We start from the raw sequence: 25,002 nt of genomic DNA, 5'->3' as shown, positions 1-25,002 counted from the left end.
TTTGGTAGAAGTATGGACCAGGACGCAGTTTAAAAAAGCAAATATGACTTCCACGGAAAATAAGTTTTGATACAGTGAACATATATCATTCAAGTTAAAAGTTTACATAATTCTGAAGAATATTTATCCATTTCTAATCCAATTAGTGATCATTTGTTTTAGTATCTTTCATATCTTATTACATTTTTTCCAAATGTTATGACATATGGACTCATTTCCTGACAAAATAAAAAGTACAGTTTTGTACCTACCATAAATGTAGATGTTCGAAGATCCACATTGCTGCAGTCCTAACACTTGGGTAGTCCGCTGTCCCTCGGTCGGCCCGAATATCAGAGTATAAGGCTGACGTCGGTCAAGGCGCATTTGACTGACATCAGAACGTCAGGGTACAAATGCGCATGACCGACGCCATATCCTCAGTCTTTTCTTGCCCCAGATGTCAGAAGACCGTAAAAAGAAAGGTCAAAACCCATAGACAACAACTAAACAACCAACCAGCCCAACACCAAAAATATGTACAATATATACAATATATACAATAATACCTCAGATGGATAACCCAACCCACACAACCACCTCAAACTACAGAGGGGAAGGAGGGAGGGTAAATTGGACTGCAGCAATGTGGATCTTCGAACATCTACATTTATGGTAGGTACAAAACTGTACTATGTTCTTCATCTCACATTGCTGCAGTCCTAACACTTGGGTAGAATCCCAAAGCAGAGGTAAGGGAGGATGGCTAAACTATAATGAAGCAGGAGCTGCCAAAATGCCCTGCAACACAGCAGTGGCAAAACCAGCCCTGGATTTAGAGTACAGTGGAAGGTGGTAATGCCTAGAGAAGGTATGCACTGAACTCCAAGTGGCTGCCTCCAAAATATCCTTAGTAGCCACCCCTCAAAAAGCTGTTGAAGTGGCAGTAGCCCTAGTGGAATGAGGCCTAATCCCAGCTGGAATCTCTTTGCCATGATGGGAATAACAGAAAGCAATGCAAAATCCAATCCACTTAGAAATAGTTTGTTTTGACACGGCTTGCCCTGAGAGCACAAAGCAAAAGAAACTAATAACTGCTGAGATTGTCTGAACCCTTTAGTTCTGTCCAAATAATATCGCAACTGCCTGTGTACATCTAAAGTGTGCAAAATCTTTTCCCCTTTAATTTGGGGATTTGCATAAAAAGTAGGCAAATGAATAGTTTGGTTTAAAGCCACACTAGAAACCACTTTAGGCATAAAGGAAGGATTAGTGCGTAAAGATACCCTATCCTTATGGAAAATTAAGAAAGGCTCAACTGCCATAAGGGCCTGCAATTCAGAAACCCTTCTTGCAGAGGTAATGGCCAACAAAAAGCAGTCTTCCATGACAAATATTTCAACTCAGCAGTAGCTGCAGGCTCAAAAGGTTGTAGAGTGAGTTTCTCCAACACAAAATTGAGATCCCAAGCAGGAGTAGGAGCCCTTCGTGGGGTCTTATATTCTTTGCCCCTCTAAGAAATTGCTTGAACAAAGGATGAGAAAACAATGGTGGGTCACAGTCATAGTGAGCTGAAATTGCTGCAGCATGAATCTTAATAGAAGAGAAGGACAAACCTTTGTCCAATAACTCAGTAAGATATTGAAGAGCCACACTTAAATCAGGCTCAGAAACATCCAAATCCTTAGCTGCACTCCAAAATAAAAATCTCTTCCATTTATCTGCGTACACTTTCCTTGTACTAGGCCTTCTAGCTTCCAAAATCACATTCAAAACTTGTTGTGGAAGTTGAGACCCTCTATGGTTTAAAACAGAATATGCCATGCTGTTAGGTGAAGAGAGTGAAGTTTGACATTGAGCAAATGACTGTCCTCCTGGGACAATAGATGTGGAATCAAAGGCAAAGGCCATGGAGGCTTCCGTACTAGACTTCTCAGTAATGGGTACCAGTGCTGTCGAGGCCAATCTGGAGCTATCAAAATCATCCTTGGCTTGTCCTGCCTGGCCTTCAGAAGTACCTTTGGGAGGAGAGGCAGAGGTGGAAAGGCATACACATGAAGGTTTTTCCAACTGAAAGAAAGAGCATCCACTTTCCAAGCTGTGGGATGAAACCGCTTTGTGCAAAACTTTGGCAGCTGGTGGTTTAGTGGAGAAGCGAACAGATCTATGTCTGGAGTTCCCCAGGACACTGTCAATTTCTGAAATACATGAAGATCCAGTTTCCACTCGTGGGGATCCATGATTTGTCTGCTTAACACATCTGCTAAGGAGTTCTGTGCTCGGCAGAAACCTTGCCTGAAGACTTAGTTGTAAACTGAGAGCAGTCTCCCACAAAATCATTGCTTGCCTGCATAGAGGATAAGAATGTGTTCCCGCTTGCTTGTTGATGTACCACATGACAGTTGTGTTGTCTGTTAGAATCAACACCTGCCCTGGAAGAAGTAAATCCTTGAAAGCTATTAATGCAAACTGGACTGCTAACATCTCCTTCAAGTTGATATGTAGATGCTGTAGTCTGACAGGCCACTTGTCTTGTATCCACTTTCCGTTTAGATGAGCTCCCCAAGCTTTGTCTGAGGCATCTGTCGTTAAAATTTGACTCGCCTCTGGCCGGGTCACAGAGAGTCCCTTGTTTAGGTGACATTCCTGAGCCCACCACAAAAATTCCTTTTGAATGCAAGGTATTATTTGAATGACAGTGTCCAGATGCTGGCAGTGCTGTGTCCATACATTTTGAGATACCATTGCAACTTCCTCATATGCAGTTTGGCATTGGGAAGCACCAGAATACAAGATGCCATGAACCCTAAGGCTTGAAGGACTGTCCTTGCAGTCAGCCCGGACTGAAGAGATAGATGATGGAAGTAAAGGGAAAGATTCTTTTGTTTGTCCGGGGTTAGAAAGGCCATCTGGGATGCTGTATTCAGTCTTACACCCAGAAAGCACATGTCTTGAGAGGGTACTAGACTGGACTTTATTTCGTTCACAGAATACCCCAGGCATCTTAGCACTGCTTTCACATATTCCAAATGACGAAGAAGCTCGTCCCTTCCTTGAGCCAGAATCAGGCAATCGTCCAAATAAGGATAGATTTGTATTCCTTTTAGCCTGAAGAAAGCTATCACTGGAGCCAGAACTTTCGTAAATACTCTGGGCGCAGTAGATAAGCCAAAGGGCAATGCAGAGAACTGACAGTGAGAAGTCCCAGTCCGAAAACGCAGATACTTCCTGCAACTTAGCCTGATAGGAACATGAAGGTAAGCCTCCTTGAGATCCAAAGTTACCATCCAGTGATCCTTGCCCAGTAGAGGTAAAAGCTGTTGTAACGTCAACATTTTGAACTTGGGAATGTCCAGATAAGTGTTGAGGATAGATAAATCCAAAATTGGTCTCCACGTGTTCCCCTTTTTTGGCACAAGGAACAGGCGAGAATAAAATCCTAGGCCCCTTTCTGGCATAGGAACCGGCTGTATGGCCCCTATTTGAAGTAACAGAGAAATTTGCTTGTGAGCCTCTATTCTTTGTTGAGGAGGAATGTCTGGCATGCCTTTGAAAGGAGGCAAGGTATGGAAATAAAACCTGTAACCGTGATGTATGATATCCAGTACCCATCTGTCTTGGGTAATCAAACTCCAATTTTCTTTGAAAAGTGCCAACCTTCCTCCCAAAGGTGCTGCCAGGCGAGAAGGTTCTGGCAGCTGAAAAGGTAGGTCATTGGGTCTGTTTACGAAAGGACTGACCCCTGCCCTCACCCGAAGACTGTGCAGGAGAACTCCCTGTTCTAGGCCTGAAAGAGCCCTGACCTCTGCCCCTGCCACGTCTAGATCTACCCCTAGACTGGGAATCATAAGAAGGATACGTCCACCCTGTAGTAGGCCAATTTCTACTAAACTTTGGAGGCTGAACCTGCAAAAAATCTTTAACAGTCTGCATAGACTTAGCCTTGTCTTCCATTTTCTTTAAAACTGCCTCAACAGGAGAACCAAACAAGACATCAGATTGCAAAGGGCATCCAAAATCCTAGTTTTAACATGGTCAGATAAATTTTGATCCTCAGCCAGGCATGCCTGCGAAGAACTGACCCAGTGGCAGCCACCCTAGACGAGGCCTGTACAGCATCAAAACCACATTGCAAAGAATGCTTACCCACCTGTTCAGAAACATGCACTAAATCTTGTAACTCTTTACAATCAATACCTTCCGCTAGAGCATCAACCTTAGATTTCAACTGTGAAAGGAGATAATTTTGATATTTCAACATGTGAAACTGGCAATTCAAAGCTCTCATGGCTAGAGTGGAAGAAGTATAAACTTTCTTTCCCCATCTATCCAAGGCCCTGGCCTCTTTATCTGCAGGAACCGGATTCTTGACAACAGAAGCCTTAACACCCTTAGGCCCCTGGCTAACAGTTTCTGGGTCTGCCCTAGGACTCTTAAAAGATACTTATGAGCTTCAGGCACCCTGTAATACCTATCTGGTTTAACAGGAGCAGGAGGCAAAGAATCAGGATTAAGAGAAGCCTCTGCAAACACATCTTCCACCACATTCAGAACAGGAGGTATAGCTAAAGGCCTATGCTGGGGTAAAACAAAATTCCCTAAGCCTTTTCCTGGAATCAGAGAAATCCTGACCTTCCCATTTAAAATGCTCTCTCATGGAGTGAAGGGTCTCTGAAAAAGAAAAATCCTCAGGAGGAGAAGCAGAAGGAGTAGAATCATCCACATCAGAATCAGAATAATGAGAATACTCCTGCAAGTCTTCCTTGTCAAGACTCAGACACATCCGAAGCCTGCTCATAATCCCCAACACAGGTTCCATCCTAGGCCTCTTATCAGGAGGGGGCATAGAGCCTCTAATTAAAGTAATTAAATCTTCTGCCATTTTAAGCATGTGCTTCTTGGGCACAGAACCTGAAGAACTAGGAGTGACACCCACAGAAGCAAAACTAGACCTGCCTCTAGGAGAAGCCTTGGAAGCAGAAAGAGAGGACCTAGACACTTTAGGAAGGGAGGGGAGTACAGTTATCTGAGAAGCCCCTACAGCCTGACTTGCCTCCTGGGAGGCCACATCCTGTAAAAACACAGTTTCTCCCTGGGACTCCAGAGAGGCCTCCGTCGGAACCACCGGTTCCACTGACGCCTCTAAAGAACCGGCGTCCGGTTCGGACGACTCCTCTAACCTAGGTTTAACTGCCTTGTCCTTGCGCTTCTTTGAGGAAGCCGGCGTCGGAGCATCCGGCGGCATATTGTAATTGCACCGCTTCCCAAAGACCAACCTGGCACAATCCAGCCTTCGCTTTATAGTGCGTTTATTGAACCTAGCACAAAAGCGACACCCAACAACGTCGTGCTCAGGTCCCAAACAAGGTATACACAAATTATGGTAATCCCTATGCGGTATCTGTTTCCCACAAGAAATACAGTTATTCACTTTTTCTGACATCCGGTAAACCACTGAGGCAAGAAAAAAACAAAATATTCCCCAACGGGGTACTTAACCAACTCTGACTTCGGTCTGAAACTCCGGATTCGAAAAATTTCAGAACGCCGAACGGCACTTGCAACACTGCTTCTGCATCGGACCATGCGGCAAAAAAGACTGAGGATATGGCGTCGGTCATGCGCATTTGTACCCTGACGTTCTGATGTCAGTCAAATGCGCCTTGACCGACGTCAGCCTTATACTCTGATATTCGGGCCGACCGAGGGACAGCGGACTACCCAAGTGTTAGGACTGCAGCAATGTCAGATGAAGAACATCATGTCTGCAGACATCCATGAAGTAACTTCTTATATTGATTTTCTGAGTTTCAGAAAAGAATGAGCAGATGAATCAGTTAGTGTAGCTTAGAAACACAGTCTAACTTGAAAATAAGTTGAGGTTCAGTTCTTAGAGTTAAACTGTCATGCAGACCTGTACATGACTACCTAAATTTCCATTTGTAAACTGTGTGTCTCAAAGGGCAGCACAGTGATGCAGTGGTTAGCATTGTCACCTCATAGCAAGAGGTTCTCCAGTTTGATTCTCAGCTGGCATGCCTTCTGTGTGGAGTCTGCATGTCCTCCCTGTGTTCGCGTGGGTTTCCTCCCACATTCCCAAGACATGCTGCAGGTGGATTGTATACTCTAAATTGGCCATAGGTGTGACTGTGTGCATGTGTGCGCTTCCTAAGGAAGGTTGGGCGCTGTACTGGCGACTCGACACTATAAAACTCTACTGACACTCATTCTGTGGACCAATGATCCACTGACCACTAATGGGAGCAGCCGAAAGGAGAAGAAGAAACTGTGTGATTCAAAGCATGTTACTTAAAAGACCACCCCCACCTTTTGCCTCTGAAAACAGACACTTCTGTCTGGTGAGTTTACTTTCATAACAAATTAATAAAATAAGATAAAACAAAACAATGTTATATTGACAAAATAGCTAGCAATTCTAAAAATGCTTTAGCAACAGTTTCTCAAGCTAACTATTTTAGATCACAAGTTGTGGCAGGCTCAGACGTTGACAACGTTCATTTCTCAATTATATTTTACTCCTAAATGTACTGGGCTTCTAGTTTGAGGGAAGGGGTAAATTCAAATGTTGTAGTTTTTCGGCTTTTTCCCGGTTAGGGGTCGCCACAGCGGAACTCCGGTCCGCTAATGATTGGCAGTGGATTTTCACGAACAAAGAGGTGCCAGCTCGACGTCCAACCTTCAACGAAGGCAAGCCCATTTACGCATGTCTTTCGAACACCACCCAACCGTGGGGAGAACATGCAGACTCCACACAGAAGGCACTCCCTGCACTCCAGCCAAGAATTGAACGGGAGAACCTCTTGCTGTGAGGCAACAACGCTACTGCTGCACCATCGCGGCTGTATTATAGAGTTTACTGTACATGTGTTGGTTATTATGTGTTCGAAGAGGAGATTCTTCAGTCACACAATATAGACCCAACAATCAATGCCAAGATAAATCACAACTTAGGTTTGTGGAATCCTAACAGTTTACAAATAAAATACACACCCTCCATGAAGTCTACAGGACCCCTCCATCACTACTACCACCACCACTAGTGCCACTTACCAACCTTAAAGGGTGTATGCAAATATTTTTGGAGGGCACTAGCCTTAGCATGCACAAATAAAGCAGCTAACTCAGTCAGTATGACTGAATCTGCTTCCACAAAAGGAATGCTGTCCTCACTTAAATGAAAATTAAAAATGGCAGTGACGGACTCTAACTGATGCATAAGTCAACACAGCATCTAGTAGGTGTTTAATGTGTCCAACAGCCTGTAGTAAGAAACAAGTAGGAATACTAATTTATTTTAACAAGTAAGTTGGCTGGACCACAAGTGTCCACTTTCATCCACAGCCTAATGACATATAAAACAATAATTAATCAGTGTAGGAACCTGTATTGTTTTAAAGACATGCAGGTAGGTGCATGTATGTATGTGTGCGCCTTCTGTAAAGGTTGAGTGCAGGGCTGGCAACTTGACACTATAAAAATGCCACTGCCAATCATTCTGCGGACCAGTGATGTGCCATGGCGACCCCTAACCAGGACAAGCTGAAAGACAAGGAACCTGCATTGTGTTCAGCACAAAGAATAAAGAAATTTTGTGCTAAAAAAATATCATATGTTATTGCAGAATAAGATTAAAGTGCAGTTATGGTACAAAAGCAGCATGTTTCACCATCTTTTCCTGTGTGATAATGACCTAAGTTGCTTGTCTGGGAAGGTGATATTTCTCTCTGTAACAGGTACTATTTAATATATTTACTAAAACTGCATTTGGCTTTACAAAATGTGAACTGCTTTCACTTATCACTAGATATTTTTATCTGGAAGTTTCTTAGTCACTTCAAAAATTTCACTGCTGTACTGAGCAGTTCAGGAATTTTGGACACTAAGACACAGTGACTGATTTGACATGAAGCTGAAGAAACTATAGTATGAAATTAATAATATTGCCCTTGATCAAAAGAAAGTTCACACAGAGTGAAAGAAGTCTTGGACCAAAATGTGCTAACAATGGTAACAGCATGAGCAAATGTTAACATTACCAATGAGGATTAGAAGAACTATGTATAATCTACTCTCTTTGCTCCAGGAAAATTAATCTTAAGAACTGTGGACAATGGCTGAAACTTACGGAGAAAGCCACCTTTCCAGCAGATAATAAGTACTTCCAGGGAGGTTTTACGATCCTCCTTGCATCAATGTAAAAAACTATGGAAGTCTGCCACTGTTTTAGAGAGACAAAGATCCAACAGTGATGTACCCCAAATTCAGATTAGTGACTGAAGGACACGTAGGGTCCACCTCGTAAAAATAACATTAACAGGGTTGTCCAAAGAGAACAGCTGGCTTACAGACTGCATTTCCCCAAAATTTGGGGGACAGCACTGATCCCGTGTTGTATTCACTAGGCAAATTTCCAAACATTTTGCGCTTATTGGCAAAGGAAGAAAGACACTGCGCCACATTGCCTGTTCAACTACAGAAAGTGAGATGTATTGTCTGTCAGGACACTTACATGACTTAATAATAGGAATGTCCTAAAAAACCTGAACAAGAGTGACTGCTCAGAGATGATTTACTTTGAGTGCACAAGAGTTGTGAATGCACTCCCCACCCCAAAAAAGACACACCAATAACAATAAGGCAAAATGGATCCAGAGAGTAAAAGTGGATATTCTCCTTCTAAACAGTAGAAAAGGCAGCCATGACACTACAGTCGTACTATAGGCTCCTGTCAGAACAGTAATAAAGACTATGAGCTTTGGCACCAAATAAATGAACAATACTGCTACAAATGCCACATGAGATATCTTGCTAGAAGAGCAGATGAAAATACTACTGTCATATAACCTATACCATGCATGAAATGTCCAAGTGAAATGGAAGGAAAATTTTTAAACTTCTGACAGTTTCTTCCCCAACTTCTGTATGTTGACCCTCATTAAAGCCAGCATTGCCTCAATGAACTCTAAAGTTTACTGCAGAAAAGGGGAAGACATACTTTACCTGATTTGCAGTAATACTAAAGTTTAAAAGATGGGCAATGTTACAGCTGTAGCCTCTCTTAGAAAGTCACATAAAGGGGCCTCCAGGAGACATCCATCTGAGGAAGGGAAAATCTTTATGCTCATTCTGCAAAAGAAGGTGACTACTATGATTAGACAACTTCTGATACAGTGCTCTGAAATGGTAAAGATGGTTTCCTACTTTTAATCCGATGTATTTCCTGTCACATGTTCTTATTCTGAAAGGTAGCTGTGCATCCTAAACATCCAGAAAATGCATGGAAAGGAAGCAAAACCATGACTATAGGTTTAGCATCTGAGGTTAACTGTGAACAATTATTTGTGTCAGAGTACCTAGTAAGTAATTGAAGACCAAAGTACTTATTAGAAATTAGACAAAATATGTAATAAAACCCTACCTTTTTATTGGGAATTGACTAGATAGATAATTTCTCAAAGAGTTCTGGCACATTTTACTAGATATGAGATTTTGGGTTAGTCAAGACAGAAGCACTCCACAAAGCATCTATCTATCCACTACCATTTTAAACACTCACTGCACTGTTTTCACCTTTTGACAACCAGGAAGATGAAAAGATAGTCATCCCTCCCACCACTCACACTCACACACTCACACACACACCAACACACACACACCAACACACACACACACACACACCAACACACACACCAACACACACACCAACACACACACACCAACACACACACACCAACACACACACACACACACACACACACACACACACACACACACACACACACACACACACACACACACACACACACACACTCTGTGGGAAAGCATGGAGGAAACGTGATAAAGAAGACAGGTACACAATGACTGTTAAAAAACACTTTTTGAGGGGGAGACTCTTTGTAGGCAGGTACTTCTGACATAAATCGGGAGGTTGGAGGCTGGTCATTTGAAATGTTATTGGTTTTTGAAACTTTGGAAGAATAGAGAATGTGTCTTCTGGTATGTGGAACTGCCTGGTCCAGTTCTTGTTGGGTATTCAGCACACGGAGGCCACCATTATGAATTCATGACCTCTCTCCCACAATCATAAAATTATTTATTTTACCGTGTTACCAATAAGGACGGGTCCAGTGAAGACTGAAGCCAATGACCTGGCCTTGCTGTCTCCAAAAAGTTAATCAACCTTAGTCAGCCAATTGTTGTAATGCAAAAGTCTTCTGTAAATCACCTGATCACATCATAGTGTCATTACATTAGATCTTGAGTGGATGGGAGACTACCTTTCTAGCAGTCTCTAGTGACAGTCTTACCTCTAGAACATCTTAGATAGCACAAGACTATGAGGTCCCTTGAAACTATGTTTAAAAGAGAGCTCTAAAACTAACAAATCAAACCATTTAATGTAAGCTTGAAGGGAGAATGTAATCCTTATAAAAACACAATAACAAATTTTGTCTGAAGCCCTAGTCTTCCTTACAGTAAGACTTGGGTTCAGGAACTGTACTGCTTCTGCCCATCATCCACTTATCCACTGCTGTTTTGCCTGTACTGGCTGCTACTCTAGTGATGTCAAGACAATCTTCAGTAGTGCCATATCTAGTACCACAGGACAGAGATAACCAAAAGCCTTCAAAATATCTAGGCAAGAATAGTTCATATATGAATTGTGACTACACACGTTCAAATTTCAGGACAATTCAGTTAAACACAGTCTTAAAGCAAAAGCTACAAAAAATCAAAACAGTGTTTGAGAATCCAAATTATATCCTACACCATCACATGACAAACATGTTACCTTGTACCTGTAACTGTTCGAGCAGTTTTAACAATTCAGCTACCAAAACAAAAAGTAAGAAGACTGGTAAGGGCAAATGCACCTGAACACAAACAAAAGTCCATGCTGCAAGTGGGTTGGTGAAAGGTGTCATGGCTGGAGATTTCAACAATGGCACCAGTATCTGTTGTACTGACGGCTGTGGGTCCTGCTATACTTCATCACACTGTCAGTAAACTATCTGCTGGCTCTGCAACTGATCGTCTAATTGAAAAGGAAAAAAAAAAAAAAAGAGTTGTGAAGCCTGAAGTGGAGAGAGGGTCTTTAGATACAAGGTCATTGCTTGTTGGCACCTGAATCCAGACTGACATCAGTCATACTTCTACGACAGGACTGTGAATGGATCTGTGCTGGTTTTCTACAGGGAAGCTTACTGGAATGATCATTCCTGTACTTACTTAGTAAACCAAAGAGATTTAATTCCCTCTCCTTTCCATTGTCTTGTTTACTATGAAAACCTGAATTTAGAAGCATGCTAAAAAATAGCCTGTTATCTGAAGCTTACAATTAGAAATATATTATAAATCTTAACCACTGCCATAACTGTACTGCATCATAAAACAAAGATAAACTAACTTCATGACAGCAAAATGTTGGTTGGTGGTCAGTATAAATGTTTCCCATTAGCTAAACCGTAGCTTATAAAATGACTATGCAACAAAGTACTGCATGGATCTGGAACAAAAAAAAAAAAAAAAAAAAAAAAAAAAAAAAAAATCAAGAGGGTGCATAGTGTTTTTTTAATGGGCCAGCCAACAATGTACAAACAAAAAATATGCTCAAGTTTTATAACTACAGGACCCTTTCTGGAGTTATCTGAAGTAATTTCTGCAAAAAGCTGTAGAAGCAAACGTTGATTAACATTTTTTTTCTGTTTTACATGTTATATAAATTTTCTATTACAATAGTGTTCAGTAACATTCTGTCCACTTTCAACACCATGAATAAAATGATAAGCTACAAGTGAAAAAGTAGTGTGCTGTTCTTATTCGGCTGTAAGTACAACACAGAAATAAAACTACACAGCATCATACGCTGAATGCTATTATTGTATGATTTCTCTTGTACCTCGTGCGAGGGTGACTTTCTTCCAGTTTACAGTTACACGTGAATGTTGTGTCTGGAAAAGGAAGGAATGAATGAATTACATTGTTTTATGATGCAATGCAATTATGGCAGATTTAAAGCATATTTGTAGCCAGAAATGCCATTCACCTGAGAGCCATGCTCAAGTATAAATGTACAGGCTTCCTTAGCACGTGTATTATTGAATGCACAAGATATATTTACAAACATTTAAAACTAAAATATTATATTGCACCACATAGTCAATTATGCCTTATCCAGTACAACTAAACTGAGCCTTTATGTTAATACGTTAATATCTGTCGGAAGGCATTACCTGCAAAGACAGACTGGTGTATTACTTGACTAATGATTTATACAAAGCATACTTTTTTAATTTGAGACATCTTATCTTTGCTATACAGATAAAGTCAAATATCTTACTCCAGCTTTACTGCCTACAAAGAATACAGTCCTTTCCCAAACATCCAACTTTTGTTCATCTTCTTTGGTCTCCAAGTTTTCCTTGTGCAGAACTTCCTCTACAGCTATATCCCAAAGTGTTTCACTGTGAAGGTAACAAGTGTACAAAGTTAGAAAATTATGTGGTAAGAGACTTTTGATATGTAGACATATTTGATACTTAAAGCATACTAAGCATTACTTTTCAAACATAAATTATTTATTCAACCAAAAAACTTAGTAAGCCAGAAGGAAATATACAAATGTGCGTGTGCGTCTCACATTTTTGTGGTATGGAAACTAAGCAGTGCAAAAACATAGATTTAGGATCACAGGGTCATAGGAAGTTACTATGCCATTAGCCCTGAGGCCCTTACAAGCCTAGCCAAGAATTTAGCCCATGTTCCAACAAGTCAGCACCTTATGCCACTGTCCAGCAGGGACACGTGCGGAATCCCAGAGATGTATTTTCTGTTCCCCATCCAGTCATCCAAGTTGTGCTTAAAAGGGTTTAAAGAGGTACTCTGCTTTACGTTGAGAGGGAGTCTATTCCACAAAAGGGGTAGTCTCTGGGATTTTGATGATAGATGGGCAATTTGCCCAGCTAAGCCCCCTTTTTTTTCTTCCCTAAGTGCTTTAAGGTTAGATCTGAGCATAATAAAATTAGAAGTTATGTACTCACCATAACGTTCCATCTGAGTAGGTGTATTCATCTGTCTGCAACCCGTGGGTTATGGATCCGATATCGGATCCGAACCGGCATGGTTTACCAGCTATGGATCCAAGCTCTCAGCTCCTCCCCTCACCCATAATGCCCTGCTCTACCCTCATGACCTCAGATCGAGTTTGCCAACAGCAAGAACACCCTGAAAAGGGTAACACACCATATGCAGGAAACTGAAAGGCCAGGGGGATAGGAGGGCGGGATGGTTGCAGACAAATGAATACACCTACTCAGATGGAACGTTATGGTGAATACATAACTTCTAAATCTGAAGTAGGAGATTCATTTGTCTGCAACCTGTGGGACAGAGTCCCCAGCTACCTGAATCTTGGGCGGCCATCATGGAAGGATATTCCAGAGCACCGCGGAGCCAAATGATGCTCTACCCCTAGATGCAAGATCCAACTTGTAGTGGGAAATAAAAGTATGAGATGAAGCCCACGTGGCTGCTGCACAAATATCATCTAGAGGAATCCTAGCCATAAAGGCTGCCGAGGTAGAGACTGACCGGGTTGAATGGGCGTGTACACCCTCCGGTGCGGGCCTTCCTGAAGCTTGATAAGCCAATAAGATACATTGTGAAATCCAGCGAGACAGAGAGACTTTAGAAATTGGCTTGCCCAAATTAAATTTAGCAAAGGAAATGAACAACTGGTCGGATTGCCTATGACCAGCCGTTCTGTTTAGATAAAATCTAAGTTGCCTGTGAACATCTAAGGAGTGAAGCTTGTATTCACCTTTGTTTTCAAATTTAGGAAAGAAAACAGGGAGGTTAATGGATTGATTAATGTTTGCTTCAGAAGCTACCTTTGGAAGAAAGGACGGGTTGGTCCTGAGGTAAACACGGTCCGGATGAAAGACCAAGTAAGGAGGTTTAGCTGATAATGCTTGGAGCTCTGAAACTCTCTTGGCCGAAGTAATGGCTACTAAGAAGGCAGTCTTGAACGACAAGAATTTGAGATCTACCGTAGACGCCGGTTCGAAGGGGGGGGGGCGGTCAAGGCCTGGAGAACTAAGGAAAGGTCTCAGGGAGGAACCGCTTGTTTTACAGGGGGCCTGAGAAGGAAAGTACCTTTAAGGAAAATTTTACACAACTTGGCCGATATGAGTGGACTGGAGTCATGACCAATGTGATAATGTGAAATTGCCGCAAGTTGTACTTTGACTGTGGAACTGCTGGCACCATCGTTAAAAAGAGTGGTTAAGAAATCAAGCACTAAAGGGAGAGGAACTGTGAAGGGGTCCAGGCCTTGCCGGTCCGCCCACAAAGAAAAACGTTTCCACTTGCTACGGTAGACTTTCCTAGTGGACGGTTTATGAGCTGCCACCAGGATAGCCTTAACAGGGGACGAAATACCGGGAGTCCTGATCAAGAGTGGAACTGGAGCAGCCAAGCGGTCAGCTTCAGGTTGTCCAGGTTCGGAGGAGATAGGCAGGATGGATGAGATATCAGATCCGGAATGGGATCTAGAATCCAAGGGGGATTCACCGAGTGAGACCTTAGAAAGGGGAACCAGATCTGTCGAGGCCAAAACGGAGCAATGAGAATCATTCTGCAACCCACCCGAGAGGCTTTCTGAAGAACTTGGAGCATCAGAGGCAAGGGGGGATAAGCATACAGAAGACCGGGTGGCCAAGCATGCACCAGAGCGTCTCTTGGGGAACCTCCTGGAGGAGGTATCAGAGCGAAAAAACTGTCGCACTTGGTGTTTGAGGGAGAGACAAAAAGATCGCATGAAGGAGTTCCCCACCGTGCGAATATGCGTTCCGCTACTTGAGTATTGAGAGACCACTCGTAAGGGGTCAGAATGGTGCGACTGAGCTTGTCCGCCAGGATGTTGGACCGACCCGGAATGTGCGTTGCTATTAGAAAGCGGTCGGTGGAGATTGCCCATTCCCAAACTCTCATGGCTTCTCGACAAAGAGGGTAAGACCTGGTTCCTCCTTGCTTGTTGATATACCAGACAACCGACATGTTGTCCGATTGAATCGCAATTGTTCCCAAGGGAAGAAAGTCCTGAAGTTCTAGCAATGCCAAGAGCACTGCTCTCATCTCTAGAACGTTGATATGCAGTAAGGTCTCTGAATCGTTCCACGTGCCTTGGACGGTCCGGCCTGCAAAATGCCCCCCCCACCCGAGGCGGGAGGCGTCCGTGGTCATCGTGGCGAGAGGGGGAGAAGCACAAAATGGGCGGCCTCCGTGGAGATCCGGGGAGTGAAGCCACCACAGGAGGGACCGCTTGCAAGCCTTGCTGATCGCAATGGGATGATGCATAGGAAGAGCAAGGTACGACCACTGTACTAAGAGAGTCCACTGGAGGATGCGCATATTGAGCCTGGCGAGAGGAAGAAGTGCTATAGCAGACGCCATGGACCCTAGAGCTCTCAGGACCAACTCCGCCGGAACTGAACTTGAGTGGAGAATGGCCCGCACCTGGAGCTGCAGATTTTGAACTCTGTCCGCAGTGAGGAAGGCTTTCAAGCTCCTTGTGTCTAACCTGGCCCCTATAAAATCTAAGAGCTGTGTGGGTGCTAGGTTGGATTTCTTTGTGTTTATAGTGATGCCCAGACTGGGAGAAAGGAGTCTCGCGCCAATAGTAGTAGATGCCTTGTTGGGGCGGTAAGGAGCCAGTCGTCCAGGTAGGGAAAGACCTGCACCCCCTGAAGCCTCAGGTGGGCCGCTACCACTGCTAATACTTTGGTGAACACCCTGGGGGCTGTGGTGAGACCAAAGGGAAGGACCCGGAACTGGCAGTGACTGGCTCCCAGCCGGAAGCGAAGAAACCTCCTGGAGCGCCTGTCCATTAGAATGTGGTAGTACGCATATTTGAGGTCTATGGAACACATCCAGTGATTTTCTCCCAGAAGGGGGAGAATAGATTGCAGAGTGACCATTCGGAACTTCTCCTTGGGAACTGCCAGGTTCAAGAGAGAAAGGTCTAAAATTGGTCTTAGATCCCCCGTCTTTTTTGGCACTAAAGAACCTGGAGTAGAACCCTGATCCGATCTGGTCTGGGGGGACGGGCTGGATGGCTCTTTTCTTTAGCAGATGGCCAATTTCTGCCAAAGCGGCCTCCCGTTGACCGGGTGGAACGTCTGGGAGGGACTTCAATTTTGGTAAGTGACGAAATGGGATGCGGTATCCTCTGGATATGATCTGGAGAACCCAGCGGTCTGATGTTATGGACTCCCATGCCGCTAGGTGCCCCGAAAAGCGTCCCCCGACTGCCTCCAGAGTGGAGCAGCCGGGCAACCCCTCAGGGTTGCTGCGGGCCGTTCAGAGAAGGGTTCTCTGGACCCGAAGTTCCTGGGAGCCCCTCTGCCTCTAGGGCGGCGTCCTCCCTGTCCTCCTCTGCCACGGAAGGACTGGTTGTCCGGAGCAGGCTGGGATTGCTGCGACTTCCGGAACCACATCTTCTTCTGACCCTTTTGGTTCCTAGAATAGGGCCTCTGGGGTGCAGAGAAGCGGATTCCGATGGCAGACAGCGTCTTCCCGTCCTTCTCGCTCCGGGTCAAAGTGTCGCGAATGGTTTTGCCAAAGAGGGCAGAACCATCAAAGGGGGCATTCGCAAATGACGCTTTGAAGGGCTCTGAGAAATCGCAATGACGGAGCCAGGCCTGACGTCTAGTGACTAGACCTGCCCCTGCGGCTCTAGCGGCACCTTCCGTAGCATGGGAAAGTAGCCACATAGAGGTATTGGTAACTGATCTAAGAGTGGCCATGCGGGTGGAGTGCAGCACTTTGTCCTCCTCCGACATGGACTCTGGGGGAGATGCAGCGTATTCTTTAATGAGATCGCGCTGCATCCTAATTACGTGTGCCAGGTAGTTCAGCACCCTTACCGAGAAGGTCGCTGAACTAAACATCCGCTTCCCCAAGCGGTCCATCATCCGAGACTCCTTGCTCGGGGGATGGACTGAGGGACTCTCCTGAGCAAGTTCCCTCTTGGTGGCCGCCGCTGTCAACATGGCATCTACTGGAGGCCCCTTACTCCAATGGGCACGGTCAGCCGGTGGACTGAGGATCCGGTCGGGCCTCTTAGGGATTGGCTCCACGGTGTCCGGTTCCTTCCACGCCCTGGTGGTAATGAGGTCCACCAGGGGGTCGGCAGGAAGGGACACCCAAGAGGTAGACGGGCCCGCTTCAAATGCCTCCAAGAACACGGACTCGTCCGAGGAAGACTTGGGGGCAGACCACCCCCCCTTATGCGGAGCATTTCCATGATGTCTCCAAATGAGACATCCTCGGGGGGTGACCGTGGGGAGCCTTCCCCTTCCTCCAAATCCGTGTCTTCCGTGAGAGACTCGGGGGAGTCAATGTGCCTCCTTTTGCACGTATGCTTACGAGGAACATCCTCTGGGGGGCTGTCAGAGGACTCCTCGCAAGCAGCAACCTGTTCCAGGGGAACAGCTTGGGGCACAGAAGCGGGCTGTCCCAAGGGCCGGATGGTGGAAGCCTGACCCAGAGCAGAGGGAGCGTGGGACGGAGCCGAAACAAGTGCCGGGGGTCCAGAGACCCTCAACAGGGCCCTCTCCACTACATCAAAAGCCGAAGGGGAGCCGACCTCGACCAAAGGATCCAACAATCGGCTCCCCCTCGGATCCGAAGAGTGGATCGGAGCCGGCGCCGAAGCGCTCGGATCCGAAGGGACAGTGCGCTCTGACACAGACGGCGCCGAAGGAGCACTGATCCCCCCCGGATCCGAGGCTCGGATCCAGGCTCCGAGAGGTCGGATCCGATGCACTCGAGGGCAGGGTCGGATCCGAAGTACCAAGTACTATCGGCGCCGACCCACCCCGCCCGGCTGCTCAGCTCAACTGCTCGAACCCGGGTAGCGGGTCAGAGGAGGAGCAACTGGCTTGAAAAAGGGGGTCGCGCTCCCCAGAGGGGGGGAGGCAAGAGCACTCCCATCTGCATCTGGGCCTGGATGAACCTTCTCATCATCCAGTCCAGATCAGCGTCCAACAGGCTGTAAGTTGATCTCGACGAGGCTACCGAGGTAGGCCTTGAGTGCCTCCTCGATAGCCTCGACGGAGATCGGGTCTCCTCCTCCTCAGGTCCCGGTGAAAAACACACTGGAGACCGGAGCCGAGGAGGGAGAGCCAGCAGACAAGGGGCCGGGAGAAGCCAGCTTGGCTGGCGGGGCCGAAACAGAGGTCTCGGCCCGCCGCTTATGGTGCTTCTCCCTCCGGTCCTTCTTCCTAGCGTCCCTCTCCTCCGAACCAGAAACGGGAGGTTGAGTCCCAGGAGGAGGAGGGGGAGCCGGAGAGGGAATAACCGTGGTAGCAGTTACCCGAGGAGCGGAGGCGGAGCCGAGTCCGGCGGCAAAAGACCCGCCAAAACAAGCTTGGACCTCCGCTCCTTCAATGCCCTGGGGTTGAACCCTGCACAAATGGAACATCCAGATGTGAGGTGTTCAACCCCCAGGCATCTAACACACCGAGTGTGGCCATCAGCTGGGGAAAGCTTATGGCCACACTCGGAGCACTTAGAAAAAATAGCTTTGGGCTGCTCAGACATCCCAAACTAACAAATAAAGTTACTAGAACTAAAGTAAAAGTAACAAAAAACCACTCACAGGCCCAAACACACACTACGCTACCAGCGAGGGGAGGGATATAAATTTAAGTTTTAAACTCTAAAAAAAAAAAAAAATAATAATACAAGAGGGAAACCTACACTTTCACAAAAAATTAACCAAAAAATTTCAAATTTGAGTACTTTAAACACTAAATATAGCACTTAGCTGGAGAGCTAGCTGGAGAGCTGGAAAAAACAATCTGGTCACCATGCGCGGCAAACGAGATCTGAGGTCATGAGGGTAGAGCAGGGCATTATGGGTGAGGGGAGGAGCTGAGAGCTTGGATCCATAGCTGGTAAACCATGCCGGTTCGGATCCGATATCGGATCCATAACCCACAGGTTGCAGACAAATGAATCTCCTACTTCAGATCCATGCATACCTTTGAGTTTATAAATTCATCCACATATACTTGTATGAATACAGATGTATATTTTATTTGACACTGGACTACTTTGGACCCAAAAATGGATAAGATAGCTGGGCAAACTATACATGATAGTCAAAAGCAGTGACAGCTGGTGACTTCAAATCAAAGGGGGGCTGCAGGAGACAGGTGAATGGGTGGGGTCAATGGGAGGGGTGTGGCCAACTAGAAAGGGGAGGGCTATGCTCAAAACCACAAAACCTGTAACTTTAATTAAATACACTGCCCTGGGTGCCAAACTATCATTATGAGAGTCCAATCAAGACAAAATGAAGTATAGAAGAAAAAAAATATTTCAATGCATTGGCTGCATGACAGCTTACTTAACATCTAGATGGAAACAAAAAGGTTGTGAGGCATGAAAAAATAAATTACTTTTTAAATACATTACTGGAATGCCAGTCAAAATCAAGTATAAGAAAAACAAACAACACTCAACTCAAACCACTTCTCCTTGCACTGCAGTTCTAATTATAATTTATATTCAGCGTTATTAAAGTACCAAATAACATGCTGAAAGTAGCAATCTCTGTGATACCCCCACTTGTAAAAATGTTCCTTATCCAAAAAAGACCTGCTGCCTGACAACTATCTACTTGTTTCATGGGGAAAACATGATCAAAGTAAAAAATGAAAAGCAAACAAGAAACAAGCTCAAGATACATTGCTTACAGGATTACTGTACAGGTAATATACCACACATGATAGATTGGCATTCTGTTTGGTTAAAAGGTAAAGCCTGCAAAGATGACTGCAAGTCTCCAACAAATGTAATGAGCTTCTTAAAATAATGTAATCCTGTCCTTTATTTCAAATACTGTCATATGCATTTCAATATCCAAGGCTTATACATTATCTCGTTATGTAAGTATTCTCTGCATAGCAACAACAGAAAGGCTTTCAATGTTGGCAATTATTTAACAGTATGCTTATTAAAACTTACTTGCATCTTACAATCTCAGACAAGCTTTCCTGATGGTCATCAAAGCATTGCTACTTAAACACAGAGAAACAGGCACTTTCTCAGTAATAATAAGCATAAATCAACAGTATAAAAATATGACAGAAACCAGAACATTCTGCAAAATCAAGGACAGTATAAAAGTAGCACTAGTGTCTACCCTGGATGGGGGGATACTCTGCGCATTTACACTGCATAACTGCTCCTTGCCTTGCTTGGACACATCCAGAGTCACTACATGGGGGAGTGGGGTGCAACAAGTATGTCACAATTTGAAATGTCTCTGGTTGACTGTGATGATTTGTCATACCTCTAAATCTCAGAACAAGAAATATGGACAGAGCCATACATAGAAGAGGGACAAAGGCCTAAAAATACGGACAATTTTTAAATATTGCTCTTATAAACTTAGAAAGGTAACAGAATAGTAGGTCTTGCATTAGTATGAATTTTCTGAAAGGTGCGAAATCTGAAACTCAAATGTCTGACATTATTTTCTAACTTCAGTCTTTAATGATTTGCCACTAATTTGACAAAAAAACACAATTTTATGAAAAATGGACCAAAAATGTGATGCAAAAATATAAAATAGCCACACAATACAGCTGGGAACCTGTCAGAGAAGGGACACTTTTTTAATTTTAGTACTGCTAACTTGAGCAGCTGACAAAATAAAAGAATCTACATGCATTTCTGAAATAAAAGTAATCTATAACTCTGATTATTACAGTTATTTCTTAATTGTAAGCCCACCGTGTTTTCTTCCAAAATTGCCATTTTGCGGTGGGATTATTAGGGGAAGAGCAACATTTTGAGCCAAAATCGGAGACAGTTAAGAGGTTTGGATATGCCTAATTCTATAAAGCAATTTATTTGCACGTACCTCTCAACCTGTTAATGCAGGAAATCTGGACAAGGCCAAATATACTGGGGGAACATATAAACAGTACTATAAACTGTTGCATAAACCGAAACAATTGATAGAATAACAGGTCTTGCTTTAGCATGCATTTTTCTGAAGGTTATGAAGTCTGAAACTCAGTGTCTGTCATTATTTAGTGACTTAATTCCTAAATTATTTGCCAGAAAATCACACATTTTATGAGGAACAAACCAAAAATAAGAAGCAAAAATCTATTCATTCTGTGAAAATCTGGACAGTTGAGAGGTATAATTCAGCCGGGGCTGTCTTTGTGTTTGCCACCCTTCCCTCTCACAAAATCATGGTCGAATGGAGCCTCCCCTTGCAGCCATTCCAATGAACCATTACTTGGCTATTTCTCCCCATTTACCATAAACACTAATGTGCATACTGCTTTACTTCTGCAATGATTTGGACTTAATTTGAAAGTTTTATTTTGCATTTTACAGCACAAACACTAAGACATCTGCTAAATAAAGCAATGCAATCTAACAATGAAAACAGACTTACAATTAAAACTTCTCTGCCCTTGAAACTCACATTCATTGAAACCCACATTCAAAGAAAATACATTTTGCCAGTGGCAGATAAAGATTAACTTTGGGCTATTTTCAAATCATAGGCCCCTTGCACATGAAACATACACATGGTCTTTGATACACCTTCCTGATTGTATTAAATTATATTCCTTGTACAATATAGTACAGTTGTTAGAGGGCATTTTAAATTTGTTTTGAACATTTTTCCACTAAACAATGAAACAAAATGCATGCACCAATAATGACAAAATTGCCCAGTTCAGAACATTTTCCAGTAAACAATGAAACAAAATGCATGCACCAATAATGGCAACATTTTCGAATTCAGAACATTTCTATCATAAAAGTCTACTCAAACGTCTACAGTCCACCAGTATCAGTAAATATGCACAATCTCTAAAGAAGTAAAAGTCATCTAAATAATTCAACATTAAAGACATCTGTAACTAATGAAGAGGTTGCTGCTAGCAAACAACTTTATATTTCATTGTTTCATCTACAAATAAAGTGCCTGTTGCCCTTGAGGAATAAAGTGCCCAAGTTGCATTAAAAAAAATGATAAGCTAGTAATATTGCAATAGGGAATGGATGCCAAACTGATAACAGATTCATAGTTCCTAGGTATCTTCACCAAAAAGGACAGCAGCATCCACCCCCTTTACAATACAGTACAGTATATGCAATGCATCTACCTACTGTGGGAGTAGAACCCACAGCCTTCTGCATCAAAAGTAAGTACACTACCTAATGTGCTATTAACAACGCAAATCAGCACTAAACTTTTGTTCCCTTGCAGCTCTCAGCTTCTTGTAAAAATCTATTTGACGCTCAGCTGCATCTCTGAACTTTGCAACACAAGAAACCTGGAAAAATACAAAATTTAGGGGCGGTGGGGGGGGGGGGGCAAAAGACCAAAACATTGGGACACATTTTAAACATTGCTTGTGTAATGTTGGAAAGTTGTTAGAATAAAATGCTGTGTTACCACCATACATTTCACTGCCAAGTATTGAACCCAGGACCCTGTGCAAAACAGTCAGAGCAACATACCACTATGCCAAACCATCTGTTTTATGAAAGAAATGAAAACTGAAACTTAAATGTCTACCATTAAGTGAATTCAGTACTCACCATAGCTGTCAACATCTTAGCACAAAACACCTGAACAAAGCCAATAATGGGGGAATACAGCCTCCAAACATATTCAGTGAGTTAAGTTATCACCATAGCTCTCAACCTTGGCACAAAAAACCTGGACGAAGCCAATAATGGGGGAATACAGTCCAAATAATAGGGACAAATATCCATTGAGGACACCAGAGCAAACCCACACAAATACAAGGAGGACATGCAGACTCCACACAGAAGGCACCCCAGCCAAAAATCAAACCAGACAACCTGTAGCTGTCAGGCAACAATGCTACCACTGCACCACTGGCTGCGTTAAGTAACAAAAATACAGAAACCACAGATTTTATGAGGAATAGAACAAATATGAGGCAAAACTCTGCAAATGTTTTACAAATGGTGGTGGATAGGGAATTCAAGCTCTTGTCACTTGGGCCCAAGGTACAGGCTTCAAGCCTTATTCTCTACCCACCACCATGTAGCAACTGGGGCATTTTGCACACACACAACTGCCTAACACAGCAGTCAGGAACTAACCAGGACTACTCAAACTATTTTTTACGTTTATTTTTTATTTTCTACACTGAGGGAATTTATTTTATTCCTTTTACAGGTGGGAGGGGGGGCTGCAGACCTATAGCACGAGCCGCCCCTGGTCAAAAGAGAGAAAACTATCAACCCAGGTCTCTAGTTATATTTTTGTTCTACAGAAGCAAGCTATCTAAAGTGTATGATGATTAGAATAGTTGTTTACCAAACATAACACTACACTTTTCAGCATTTACTTTGAGCCCACTTTAATACAGCAACAGTTTACTAAGATGAGTTCATTCTGGGTGGCCTGGGTGTCACAGGGTGACTTAACAAGAACCCCCACTTTGCAACTATCTGCAAACCTTGACAGCCAGAGTACCTGGATCTGCTGCTTGGATTACTTATTACTAAATACCAAAACAGGAGCCCTCAGGAACACAGCTGGTCAATTTCATACTTGCTGATGAAGCACCTGCAAGTACTACTGTGCAGATTTTGTCTTTCATCCAGTTTGGTTATTCAAGCAGATCTTTGAGCGTGCATTTCCACTTCTATTGACCATTATCCATTTTTGCCTCTATTCCCCTTCTAGATGTTAAAACAATGGGTATGCTTTCAGTGACTATTAACTTTTATACTTAAGAAAAAATGCACTACAGTTAAATAAATAAATAAATAAATTATACATTGTTATATTTAACGCATTAAAGTACTACGGTTGTTGAGTCAGCAACTACGTGTATAACTATTCATTTTCCACAGTTTCAAATCTCATTCATTTTCACTGAGTTACTTGCCAATATCCCTTAAAAGTGAAATATACTGTACCTTACATATTTCACTCAGAGCTGCTTGTATAACTACTCACTTTGCACTTAATTTATGAACCACTTACAAATATCCTTTTAAAATGTAATTATGCCATGTCTCACAGATTTTATTTTAAACATGCTGTCTTACAGAACTACTTGCCAATATTCCTTTAACTCTTTCACACCTAGCCTTAGTGGAATTTCATACCCTCTGACCATAGGTCTCAACCTCTTAAGAGGCCAATGTGGAACACAGACCCTAACAATGTGTGACAAATGGTAAAAATGTGGAACACCCTATTTTCGCACTGTGCGAAACATACCATTGAATGGAGCATGGTAGACCATCTGTAAAATTCAATAAGATACATCTCAGATCCAAAACCTTTATTTTATAATCTTGCTATTCTAGCCTGCCAATATACCACTGAACAGCCTAGCTCAAATTCCCAATTCCTATCTTGCTGGGAACTGGACACACACCATTGGGGTTTATGGATAGCATACACTGGCCATTAGGGGGCACATACACCCCACCCACTTGTTAGTACGAGTCCATGGTGCAAGTCGGAGTAGGCCGGGTCCTTAACCCACTTATCACTGGCATATACCCATGCCCATTTGGTGACAGATAACATGATCAAATCACTCAGAGCCATATTTTACACCATCAAGTGGCTAGCCCTGCCACTGCGCTCTGTCTGTGATCTGGGTTCTCCTACTGCGCACCACAGTAGACACCAAAGCAACTGGTCTATACAACTCTTCCCCTTATAGGGCACCATATTGAGTCTATTTCCATTCTAATGCAATAGCTGAAGGTCTAAGCACTGATGACTCAACAGAATTTGACTGCAGTAGGCGATAAGGTCAGAAGCAGTTGGCCAGCGTCATTGGCTCCCGTCCTCCTGAGACTCGTTACTTGATTGGCTCATATACCGCATTCACAATTGGCTGTAAATGCGGTGTATGAGCCAATTAAAAACTATACAGCAAAGCCAACCCTGTGTAATGT

At 43.6% G+C, this 25,002-nt stretch overlaps 1 protein-coding gene across 3 annotated transcripts in view; it reads right to left on the bottom strand.

Annotated features, from left to right (window-relative positions):
• The window catches only part of DYNC2LI1 (dynein cytoplasmic 2 light intermediate chain 1), a 1,063,586-nt gene that overhangs the window by 958,607 nt on the left and 79,977 nt on the right, over window positions 1–25,002 (bottom strand). For 2 of the 3 annotated variants that reach the window (XM_044075070.1, XM_044075071.1), the window contains exon 2: window positions 12,341–12,464. In XM_044075070.1, coding sequence (XP_043931005.1) covers window positions 12,341–12,464 — 124 coding nt within the window. Of the gene's footprint in view, window positions 1–10,874; window positions 11,036–12,340; window positions 12,465–25,002 lie in introns of all 3 variants that reach the window. The other variant, XM_044075072.1, reaches the window with a different exon arrangement.

The sequence above is a fragment of the Protopterus annectens genome, chromosome 6.part0 (genome assembly GCF_019279795.1).
Source record: "Protopterus annectens isolate FY-2018-M chromosome 6.part0, PAN1.0, whole genome shotgun sequence".
Lineage (NCBI taxonomy): Eukaryota > Metazoa > Chordata > Ceratodontiformes > Protopteridae > Protopterus > Protopterus annectens.
Note: the sequence above shows the minus strand (reverse complement) of the source record. Positions and strands in the feature narration are given on the sequence as shown.